Raw genomic sequence first — 13,928 nt, forward strand, 5'->3', positions numbered from 1 at the left:
TTTAAAGGAGCTTATGAGCACCCCTATTTGACTATTTAAAAAAGGGAAATAAGTCATGGAAGTGGTTTGGACGTTTACTTATCTTTGATAAGTTTGATTGTAGGAGAAAGAGGACTCGGCTTTCACAGTGGTTTAAAAACATAGGGAAAAAGAATACAAGAGCGTGGGGTGGTGTCTATAGAATAAAGATAATCCAATCGCAGCTATAGTAATCTTTTTACATAACAACCATCAAGTTAAAAATGCAAGAAAATTATATTTTTAAACTATATATTTTTTAAATTATGGTCGGCTGTGGGCCCCTAAAGGGCTCCCCCTCCCCCCCCCCCCCGCATTGCGGGGTCTGGCGGCACTGTAGTTCCGCCCCTGGTTGTATTACATAAGAGTGTTGGATAAGCTAACTCTCACTGGCAGACCGCTTTGCCGGGAGACTTAGTCAGGTTTTGTCAGTGGTCCTTTTGTCTGGAGCCAAATTGACAGGAGCCTTTTTGTCGTGAGCCAAAATGACGCTAGCCTATTTGTCGGGAGTCGTAATGACGGGGGCCGTTTTGTGGAAAAAACTAAATGACGGGAGCCTATATGTCGGGAGCCAAAATGACGGGAGCCTATTTGTCAGGAGCCTTATTGACTGGAGCCCTTTTGTCGGGAGCCTATATAACGGGAGCCTATTTGTCGGTAGCCTAAATGACGGGAGCCTATTTGTCGGGAGCCTATATGACGGGGTCCATATGTCGCTGGCCCTTTTGACGGGGACGATTTGACGGGGTCGTTTTGACGGGGCCGTTTTGTCGGGGTCGTTTTGACGGAGCCGTTTTGTCATTGGCCGTTTTGACGCCGCACGATATATATATATATGTATATATGTATATATGTATATATATATGCCTTTATGTATACGTCTCTGTATGTGAATGAACACCTTTACGTTTGTTATAAACTCTTATTCCTTAGCAGCTAAAGCTGACTACAACTATTTCCTAAGGTAACATATTTTATTTAAACTCAACCTCTTCACATTGTTATTAGAAATCTATTTACACATTTTAAGTGACAAACAACAAATAACTAAGGTAACAAACAAAACAGTATTTACATAACATAAATCACAAACTTAGTTCACACAACTAATACTTCAGGGAACAACTTATGTCAAAACCACTATTCACACGACTAAAGCATCAAACACTATTGCCACAACTGAAAGCACAGCACGAACCTGTGTGTAAAGATTTGAAAAGATCCGACTTTTTCCTGAACCAGGGCAGGATCTGCTCGATCTCGCCATCCTGACGCTCCACTGGGGGCTTGTTGATGATGTTGATGACCTTGTCGTACAGGAGACTCATGGCTGACCGCTAGTGACCAGCTCTGAGTGGACCTGGTCACCTGAGAAGGCCTGGGTCAAGGCTGATATTCAGGGCTAAGTTTGGGCCACTGGTGACCTTACGAGACCTAAGGTGGACCTCTGATGACCTTAACAGGTCGGCGGTTGACCGCTGGTGACCTAGCAGGCCTGAAGTGGACCGCAGATGACCTTAGAAGGTCTGCGGTTGACCGCTGGTGGCCTTACAATCTCCAGAACCCTGTAGTACGAAAATGTAGACATTGTGTCAACCTGGTAGATAAGTGAGGCCTACTTAGTACATCAGCGACTACTTAGTACATCAACGACCTAATTAGTACATCAACGACCTAATTAGTACATCAAAGACCTACTTAGTACATCAACGACCTACTTAGTACATCAACGACCTACTTAGTACATCAACGACCTACTTATTACATCAACGACCTACTTAGTACATCAACGACCTACTTAGTACATCAACGACCTACTTAGTACATCAAAGACCTACTTAGTACATCAACGACCTACTTAGTACATCAACGACCTACTTATTACATCAACGACCTACTTAGTACATCAACGACCTACTTAGTATATCAACGACCTACTTATCTGGAAGAAGAGAAGGGTGGGTGAACCAGACTAAGGCAGGCCACGTCGAGTCAGTCTAGTTTGTGAAGAGTTTTACGCAAAGACGTAGCGTGGGGGTGGGGGGCGGGGGGGACATATGTCCCCGGGCACCGAACTTAGGGGGCGCCAAAATGGGTTGGAAAAATAAATTGAAAGCTTGGGGGGGGGTGCAAATCGAAAGTTTGAGGGGGGGGGGTGTAAATCGAAATCTTGAGAGGGGTGGGGTGCAAATCGAAAGTTTGAGGGGGGGGGTGCAAATCGAGAAATCTTGAGCGGGGGTGCTAATCGAAAGTTTGTCCCCGGGCGCCGGGAGGGGTCGCTACGCCTCTGGTCTTACGTAAGGCATATTTTTACAATGTTCCAGAAATAGACCCATTTACACATTTCTTATTCTCTGCATCATCCTTTAATTTAATGTTTATTCCCTCTAGTTTATAGCTATTAAGGGGTCGTCCATAATGACGTCACACTCGTAGGGGGGAGAGGGGGTCTGTAATTTTGTGTGTGATGAGGGGGAGGGGGGGGGGGTTCAGATGGTGCGACGTCACACTTTTGCATTATAAAAAAGCAATGTTAGAAAACGACTTTTAGACGTTATTTCGCGTTTTAGAATACTGTTTTAATAAATTGTATTAGGAATTGATTAAAACACTCTATTTTGACAGAGTTCAGACAAGATTTAGAAAAATATCGATGTTTTTAAAATAATTCAACTGCAATTTTAAGGGAGCGGGGGGTTGTAGGCTGCGGTGTGACGTCATTTTAAGGGGGGGGGGTATGGCTTTTTGTGACGATGTGTGACAGAGGGGAGGGGGGGGGGGGGTAAAAATCGTCCAAAAAAGGGTGACGTCATTTATGGATGACCCCTAATTAAATATTTAAATTTAATAATTACATTTTAATAAATATTTATTAGCATAATCTATTTAAACAAGTTGGCTCTATTTCGTCACTTTCGGATTTCTACGAATGTTTTCTCATCGGGACTCAAGGTTCCAGTAAAACTAACATAACACTGTTTTCTCGAGTAAAATAACAAAAATTATTTGTGAATGTATTTTTGAGCTAAACCAGCCCCGCAACAAATATTTTAGCGAACGGGGTCCAAAAATAGAAATCTAGTCGTTCCCTGAGGACCACCAATACGTCATTTCGTAAATAACAAAGAGTTATTTCCCTTGCGTTCACTGGGTAGAGAACAATCCATCCTTTCTTGACATTGTTTCCTTTCAATTATTCCTACCTGAAAAAACAAATAATCCTCCGGACTAATCTCCCTTACACGGCTTGATGAACCATCCAGCTATAACGTGAACGATTACTTCCCTTACCTCCACATCAGGTCGGACGTTAGCTAGAGATTAACGGCTTATCGAATTATCGAACCATGGCTTATTAAAAACCATTCGCCTGGAATTTTTTTCTTACATTTTTTTCCTGACTTCAACAACGTGAGACGGGACAATGAACCAACTAGGGTAGACTTTATATGAGGCCTGACATACTAGAGACGGGACAATGAACCAACTAGGGTAGACCTTATATGAGGCCTGACATAACATACTAGAGACGGGACAATGAACCAACTAGGGTAGACCTTATATGAGGCCTGACATACTAGAGACGGGCCAATGAACCAACTAGGGTAGACCTTATATGTGGCCTGACATACTAGAGAAGGGACAATGAACCAACTAGGGTAGACCTTATATGAGGCCTGACATAACATAAGAGACGGGACAATAAACCAACTAGGGTAGACCTTATATGTGGCCTGACATAACATACTAGAGACGGGACAATGTACCAACTGGGGTAGACCTTATATGAGGCCTGACATAACATACTAGAGACGGGACAATGAACCAACTAGGGTAGACCTTATATGTGGCCTGACATACTAGAGAAGGGACAATGAACCAACTAGGGTAGACCTTATATGATGCCTGACATAACATAAGAGACGGGACAATAAACCAACTAGGGTAGACCTTATATGAGGCCTGACATACTAGAGACGGGACAATGAACCAACTAGGGTAGACCTTATATGAGGCCTGACATACTAGAGACGGGACAATGAACCAACTAGGGTAGACCTTATATGAGGCCTGACATAACATACTAGAGACGGGACAATGAACCAACTAGGGTAGACCTTATATGAGGCCTGACATAACATACTAGAGACGGGACAATGAACCAACTAGGGTAGACCTTATATGAGGCCTGACATAACATAAGGGACAATAAACCAACTAGGGTAGACCTTATATGTGGCCTGACATACTAGAGAAGGGACAATGAACCAACTAGGGTAGACCTTATATGAGGCCTGACATAACATAAGAGACGGGACAATGAACCAACTAGGGTAGACCTTATATGAGGCCTGACATACTAGAGACGGGACAATGAACCAACTAGGGTAGACCTTATATGAGGCCTGACATGACATACTAGAGACGGGACAATGAACCAACTAGGGTAGACCTTATATGAGGCCTGACATACTAGAGACGGGACAATGAACCAACTAGGGTAGACCTTATATGAGGCCTGGCATAACATACTAGAGACGGGACAATGAACCAACTAGGGTAGACCTTATATGAGGCCTGACATAACATACTAGAGACGGGACAATGTACCAACTGGGGTAGACCTTATATGAGGCCTGACATAACATACTAGAGACGGGACAATGAACCAACTAGGGTAGACCTTATATGAGGCCTGACATAACATACTAGAGACGGGACAATAAACCAACTAGGGTAGACCTTATATGAGGCCTGACATACTAGAGACGGGACAATGAACCAACTAGGGTAGACCTTATATGAGGCCTGACATAACATAAGAGAGGGGACAATGAACCAACTAGGGTAGACCTTATATGAGGCCTGACACACTAGAGAAGGGACAATGAACCAACTAGGGTAGACCTTATATGAGGCCTGACATAACATACTAGAGACGGGACAATGAACCAACTAGGGTAGACCTTATATGAGGCCTGACATAACATACTAGAGACGGGACAATGAACCAACTAGGGTAGACCTTATATGAGGCCTGACATACTAGAGAAGGGACAATGAACCAACTAGGGTAGACCTTATATGAGGCCTGACATAACATACTAGAGACGGGACAATGAACCAACTAGGGTAGACCTTATATGAGGCCTGACATACTAGAGACGGGACAATGAACCAACTAGGGTATACCTTATATGAAGCCTGACGTAACATAAGAGACGGGGCAATGAACCAACTAGGGTAGACCTTATATGAGGCCTGACATGACATACTAGAGACGGGACAATGAACCAACTAGGGTAGACCTTATATGAGGCCTGGCATAACATACTAGAGACGGGACAATGAACCAACTAGGGTAGACCTTATATGAGGCCTGACATAACATACTAGAGACGGGACAATGTACCAACTGGGGTAGACCTTATATGAGGCCTGACATACTAGAGACGGGACAATAAACCAACTAGGGTAGACCTTATATGAGGCCTGACATACTAGAGACAGGACAATGAACCAACTAGGGTAAACCTTATATGAGGCCTGACATAACATACTAGAGACGGGACAATAAACCAACTAGGGTAGACCTTATATGAGGCCTGACATAACATACTAGAGACGGGACAATGAACAAACTGGGGTAGACCTTATATGAGGCCTGACATACTAGAGACGGGACAATGAACCAACTAGGGTAGACCTTATATGAGGCCTGACATAACATAAGAGAGGGGACAATGAACCAACTAGGGTAGACCTTATATGAGGCCTGACACACTAGAGACGGGACAATGAACCAACTAGGGTAGACCTTATATGAGGCCTGACATAACATACTAGAGACGGGACAATGAACCAACTAGGGTAGACTTTATATGAGGCCTGACATACTAGAGACGGGACAATGAACCAACTAGGGTAGACCTTATATGAGGCCTGACATACTAGAGAAGTGACAATGAACCAACTAGGGTAGACCTTATATGAGGCCTGGCATAACATACTAGAGACGGGACAATAAACCAACTAGGGTAGACCTTATATGAGGCCTGACATACTAGAGAAGGGACAATGAACCAACTAGGGTAGACCTTATATGAGGCCTGACATACTAGAGACGGGACAATGAACCAACTAGGGTAGACCTTATATGACGCCTGACATAACATACTAGAGACGGGACAATGAACCAACTAGGCTAGACCTTATATGAGGCCTGACATACTAGAGACGGGACAATGAACCAACTAGGGTAGACCTTATATGAGGCCTGACATAACATACTAGAGACGGGACAATGAACCAACTAGGGTAGACCTTATATGAGGCCTGACATAACATACTAGAGACGGGACAATAAACCAACTAGGGTAGACCTTATATGAGGCCTGACATACTAGAGACGGGACAATGAACCAACTAGGATAGACCTTATATGAGGCCTGACATAACATACTAGAGACGGGACAATAAACCAACTAGGGTAGAACTTATATGAGGCCTGACATACTAGAGACGGGACAATGAACCAACTAGGGTAGACCTTATATGAGGCCTGACATACTAGAGACGGGACAATGAACCAACTAGGGTAGACCTTATATGTGGCCTGACATAACATCCTAGAGACGGGACAATGAACCAACTAGGGTAGACCTTATATGAGGCCTGACATACTAGAGACGGGACAATAAACCAACTAGGGTAGACCATATATGAGGCCTGACATGCTAGAGAAGGGACAATGAACCAACTAGGGTAGACCTTATATGAGGCCTGACATACTAGAGACGGGACAATAAACCAACTAGGGTAGACCTTATATGAGGCCTGACATACTAGAGACGGGACAATGAACCAACTAGGGTAGACCATATATGAGGCCTGACATGCTAGAGAAGGGACAATGAACCAACTAGGGTAGACCTTATATGAGGCCTGACATACTAGAGACGGGACAATGAACCAACTAGGGTAGACCTTATATGAGGCCTGACATACTAGAGACGGGACAATGAACCAACTAGGGTAGACCTTATATGAGGCCTGACATAACATACTAGAGACGGGACAATGAACCAACTAGGGTAGACCTTATATGAGGCCTGACATACTAGAGACGGGACAATGAACCAACTAGGGTAGACCTTATATGAGGCCTGACATAACATACTAGAGACGGGACAATAAACCAACTAGGGTAGACCTTATATGAGGCCTGACATACTAGAGACGGGACAATGAACCAACTAGGATAGACCTTATATGAGGCCTGACATAACATACTAGAGACGGGACAATAAACCAACTAGGGTAGAACTTATATGAGGCCTGACATACTAGAGACGGGACAATGAACCAACTAGGGTAGACCTTATATGAGGCCTAACATACTAGAGACGGGACAATGAACCAACTAGGGTAGACCTTATATGTGGCCTGACATAACATACTAGAGACGGAACAATCAACCAACTAGGGTAGACCTTATATGAGGCCTGACATACTAGAGACGGGACAATAAACCAACTAGGGTAGACCATATATGAGGCCTGACATGCTAGAGAAGGGACAATGAACCAACTAGGGTAGACCTTATATGAGGCCTGACATACTAGAGACGGGACAATAAACCAACTAGGGTAGACCTTATATGAGGCCTGACATACTAGAGACGGGACAATGAACCAACTAGGGTAGACCTTATATGAGGCCTGACATAACATACTAGAGACGGGACAATGAACCAACTAGGGTAGACCTTATATGAGGCCTGACATACTAGAGAAGGGACAATGAACCAACTAGGGTAGACCTTATATGAGGCCTGACATAACATACTAGAGACGGGACAATGAACCAACTAGGGTAGACCTTATATGAGGCCTGACATACTAGAGACGGGACAATGAACCAACTAGGGTATACCTTATATGAAGCCTGACGTAACATAAGAGACGGGACAATGAACCAACTAGGGTAGACCTTATATGAGGCCTGACATGACATACTAGAGACGGGACAATGAACCAACTAGGGTAGACCTTATATGAGGCCTGGCATAACATACTAGAGACGGGACAATGAACCAACTAGGGTAGACCTTATATGAGGCCTGACATAACATACTAGAGACGGGACAATGTACCAACTGGGGTAGACCTTATATGAGGCCTGACATACTAGAGACGGGACAATAAACCAACTAGGGTAGACCTTATATGAGGCCTGACATACTAGAGACAGGACAATGAACCAACTAGGGTAAACCTTATATGAGGCCTGACATAACATACTAGAGACGGGACAATAAACCAACTAGGGTAGACCTTATATGAGGCCTGACATAACATACTAGAGACGGGACAATGAACAAACTGGGGTAGACCTTATATGAGGCCTGACATACTAGAGACGGGACAATGAACCAACTAGGGTAGACCTTATATGAGGCCTGACATAACATAAGAGAGGGGACAATGAACCAACTAGGGTAGACCTTATATGAGGCCTGACACACTAGAGACGGGACAATGAACCAACTAGGGTAGACCTTATATGAGGCCTGACATAACATACTAGAGACGGGACAATGAACCAACTAGGGTAGACTTTATATGAGGCCTGACATACTAGAGACGGGACAATGAACCAACTAGGGTAGACCTTATATGAGGCCTGACATACTAGAGAAGTGACAATGAACCAACTAGGGTAGACCTTATATGAGGCCTGGCATAACATACTAGAGACGGGACAATAAACCAACTAGGGTAGACCTTATATGAGGCCTGACATACTAGAGAAGGGACAATGAACCAACTAGGGTAGACCTTATATGAGGCCTGACATACTAGAGACGGGACAATGAACCAACTAGGGTAGACCTTATATGACGCCTGACATAACATACTAGAGACGGGACAATGAACCAACTAGGCTAGACCTTATATGAGGCCTGACATACTAGAGACGGGACAATGAACCAACTAGGGTAGACCTTATATGAGGCCTGACATAACATACTAGAGACGGGACAATGAACCAACTAGGGTAGACCTTATATGAGGCCTGACATAACATACTAGAGACGGGACAATAAACCAACTAGGGTAGACCTTATATGAGGCCTGACATACTAGAGACGGGACAATGAACCAACTAGGATAGACCTTATATGAGGCCTGACATAACATACTAGAGACGGGACAATAAACCAACTAGGGTAGAACTTATATGAGGCCTGACATACTAGAGACGGGACTATGAACCAACTAGGGTAGACCTTATATGAGGCCTGACATACTAGAGACGGGACAATGAACCAACTAGGGTAGACCTTATATGTGGCCTGACATAACATCCTAGAGACGGGACAATGAACCAACTAGGGTAGACCTTATATGAGGCCTGACATACTAGAGACGGGACAATAAACCAACTAGGGTAGACCATATATGAGGCCTGACATGCTAGAGAAGGGACAATGAACCAACTAGGGTAGACCTTATATGAGGCCTGACATACTAGAGACGGGACAATGAACCAACTAGGGTAGACCTTATATGAGGCCTGACATACTAGAGACGGGACAATGAACCAACTAGGGTAGACCTTATATGAGGCCTGACATAACATACTAGAGACGGGACAATGAACCAACTAGGGTAGACCTTATATGAGGCCTGACATACTAGAGACGGGACAATGAACCAACTAGGGTAGACCTTATATGAGGCCTGACATAACATACTAGAGACGGGACAATAAACCAACTAGGGTAGACCTTATATGAGGCCTGACATACTAGAGACGGGACAATGAACCAACTAGGATAGACCTTATATGAGGCCTGACATAACATACTAGAGACGGGACAATAAACCAACTAGGGTAGAACTTATATGAGGCCTGACATACTAGAGACGGGACAATGAACCAACTAGGGTAGACCTTATATGAGGCCTGACATACTAGAGACGGGACAATGAACCAACTAGGGTAGACCTTATATGTGGCCTGACATAACATACTAGAGACGGAACAATCAACCAACTAGGGTAGACCTTATATGAGGCCTGACATACTAGAGACGGGACAATAAACCAACTAGGGTAGACCATATATGAGGCCTGACATGCTAGAGAAGGGACAATGAACCAACTAGGGTAGACCTTATATGAGGCCTGACAGACTAGAGACGGGACAATAAACCAACTAGGGTAGACCTTATATGAGGCCTGACATACTAGAGACGGGACAATGAACCAACTAGGGTAGACCATATATGAGGCCTGACATGCTAGAGAAGGGACAATGAACCAACTAGGGTAGACCATATATGAGGCCTGACATACTAGAGACGGGACAATGAACCAACTAGGGTAGACCTTATATGAGGCCTGACATACTAGAGACGGGAAAATGAACCAACTAGGGTAGACCTTATATGAGGCCTGACATAACATAAGGGACAATAAACCAACTAGGGTAGACCTTATATGTGGCCTGACATACTAGAGACGGGACAATGAACCAACTAGGGTAGACCTTATATGTGGCCTGACATACTAGAGACGGGAAAATGAACCAACTAGGGTAGACCTTATATGAGGCCTGTCATAACATACTAAAGACGGGACAATGAACCAACTAGGGTAGACCTTATATGAGGCCTGACATACTAGAGACGGGACAATGAACCAACTAGGGTAGACCTTATATGAGGCCTGACATAACATACTAGAGACGGGACAATGAACCAACTAGGGTAGACTTTATATGAGGCCTGACATACTAGAGACGGGACAATGAACCAACTAGGGTAGACCTTATATGAGGCCTGACATACTAGAGAAGTGACAATGAACCAACTAGGGTAGACCTTATATGAGGCCTGGCATAACATACTAGAGACGGGACAATAAACCAACTAGGGTAGACCTTATATGAGGCCTGACATACTAGAGAAGGGACAATGAACCAACTAGGGTAGACCTTATATGAGGCCTGACATACTAGAGACGGGACAATGAACCAACTAGGGTAGACCTTATATGACGCCTGACATAACATACTAGAGTCGGGACAATGAACCAACTAGGCTAGACCTTATATGAGGCCTGACATACTAGAGACGGGACAATGAACCAACTAGGGTAGACCTTATATGAGGCCTGACATAACATACTAGAGACGGGACAATGAACCAACTAGGGTAGACCTTATATGAGGCCTGACATAACATACTAGAGACGGGACAATAAACCAACTAGGGTAGACCTTATATGAGGCCTGACATACTAGAGACGGGACAATGAACCAACTAGGATAGACCTTATATGAGGCCTGACATAACATACTAGAGACGGGACAATAAACCAACTAGGGTAGAACTTATATGAGGCCTGACATACTAGAGACGGGACAATGAACCAACTAGGGTAGACCTTATATGAGGCCTGACATACTAGAGACGGGACAATGAACCAACTAGGGTAGACCTTATATGTGGCCTGACATAACATCCTAGAGACGGGACAATGAACCAACTAGGGTAGACCTTATATGAGGCCTGACATACTAGAGACGGGACAATAAACCAACTAGGGTAGACCATATATGAGGCCTGACATGCTAGAGAAGGGACAATGAACCAACTAGGGTAGACCTTATATGAGGCCTGACATACTAGAGACGGGACAATAAACCAACTAGGGTAGACCTTATATGAGGCCTGACATACTAGAGACGGGACAATGAACCAACTAGGGTAGACCATATATGAGGCCTGACATGCTAGAGAAGGGACAATGAACCAACTAGGGTAGACCTTATATGAGGCCTGACATACTAGAGACGGGACAATGAACCAACTAGGGTAGACCTTATATGAGGCCTGACATACTAGAGACGGGACAATGAACCAACTAGGGTAGACCTTATATGAGGCCTGACATAACATACTAGAGACGGGACAATGAACCAACTAGGGTAGACCTTATATGAGGCCTGACATACTAGAGACGGGACAATGAACCAACTAGGGTAGACCTTATATGAGGCCTGACATAACATACTAGAGACGGGACAATGAACCAACTAGGGTAGACCTTATATGAGGCCTGACATACTAGAGACGGGACAATGAACCAACTAGGATAGACCTTATATGAGGCCTGACATAACATACTAGAGACGGGACAATAAACCAACTAGGGTAGAACTTATATGAGGCCTGACATACTAGAGACGGGACAATGAACCAACTAGGGTAGACCTTATATGAGGCCTGACATACTAGAGACGGGACAATGAACCAACTAGGGTAGACCTTATATGTGGCCTGACATAACATACTAGAGACGGGACAATGAACCAACTAGGGTAGACCTTATATGAGGCCTGACATACTAGAGACGGGACAATAAACCAACTAGGGTAGACCATATATGAGGCCTGACATGCTAGAGAAGGGACAATGAACCAACTAGGGTAGACCTTATATGAGGCCTGACATACTAGAGACGGGACAATAAACCAACTAGGGTAGACCTTATATGAGGCCTGACATACTAGAGACGGGACAATGAACCAACTAGGGTAGACCATATATGAGGCCTGACATGCTAGAGAAGGGACAATGAACCAACTAGGGTAGACCATATATGAGGCCTGACATACTAGAGACGGGACAATGAACCAACTAGGGTAGACCTTATATGAGGCCTGACATACTAGAGACGGGAAAATGAACCAACTAGGGTAGACCTTATATGAGGCCTGACATAACATAAGGGACAATAAACCAACTAGGGTAGACCTTATATGTGGCCTGACATACTAGAGACGGGACAATGAACCAACTAGGGTAGACCTTATATGTGGCCTGACATACTAGAGACGGGAAAATGAACCAACTAGGGTAGACCTTATATGAGGCCTGTCATAACATACTAAAGACGGGACAATGAACCAACTAGGGTAGACCTTATATGAGGCCTGACATACTAGAGACGGGACAATGAACCAACTAGGGTAGACCTTATATGAGGCCTGACATAACATACTAGAGACGGGACAATGAACCAACTAGGGTAGACCTTATATGAGGCCTGACATACTAGAGACGGGAAAATGAACCAACTAGGGTAGACCTTATATGAGGCCTGACATAACATACTAGAGACGGGACAATGAACCAACTAGGGTAGACCTTATATGTGGCCTGACATACTAGAGAAGGGACAATGAACCAACTAGGGTAGACCTTATATGAGGCCTGACATAACATAAGTGACGGGACAATGAACCAACTAGGGTAGACCTTATATGAGGCCTGACATACTAGAGACGGGACAATGAACCAACTAGGGTAGACCTTATATGTGGCCTGACATACTAGAGACGGGACAATGAACCAACTAGGGTAGACCTTATATGAGGCCTGACATACTAGAGACGGGACAATGAACCAACTAAGGTAGACCTTATATGTGGCCTGACATACTAGAGACGGGACAATGAACCAACTAGGGTAGACCTTATATGAGGCCTGACATAACATACTAGAGACGGGACAATGAACCAACTAGGGTAGACCTTATATGTGGCCTGACATAACATACTAGAGACGGGACAATGAACCAACTAGGGTAGACCTTATATGAGGCCTGACATACTAGAGAAGGGACAATGAACCAACTAGGGTAGACCTTATATGAGGCCTGACATAACATACTAGAGACGGGACAATGAACCAACTAGGGTAGACCTTATATGTGGCCTGACATACTAGAGAAGGGACAATGAACCAACTAGGGTAGACCTTATATAAGGCCTGACATAACATAAGGGACAATGAACCAACTAGGGTAGACCTTATATGAGGCCTGACATACTAG

At 44.2% G+C, this 13,928-nt stretch overlaps 1 protein-coding gene across 3 annotated transcripts in view; it reads right to left on the reverse strand.

Annotated features, from left to right (window-relative positions):
* The window catches only part of LOC131952283 (uncharacterized), a 45,580-nt gene that overhangs the window by 18,891 nt on the left and 12,761 nt on the right, over positions 1-13,928 (reverse strand). For all 3 annotated transcript variants that reach the window (XM_059314888.1, XM_059314887.1, XM_059314889.1), the window contains exon 2: positions 1,217-1,583. In XM_059314888.1, coding sequence (XP_059170871.1) covers positions 1,217-1,346 — 130 coding nt within the window. In that variant the 5' untranslated portion in view covers positions 1,347-1,583. The remainder of the gene's footprint in view (positions 1-1,216; positions 1,584-13,928) is intronic.

This window comes from Physella acuta, unplaced genomic scaffold, assembly GCF_028476545.2.
Source record: "Physella acuta isolate Inbredline_101_S28 unplaced genomic scaffold, ASM2847654v3 ptg000863l, whole genome shotgun sequence".
NCBI classification, from domain to species: Eukaryota; Metazoa; Mollusca; class Gastropoda; family Physidae; genus Physella; species Physella acuta.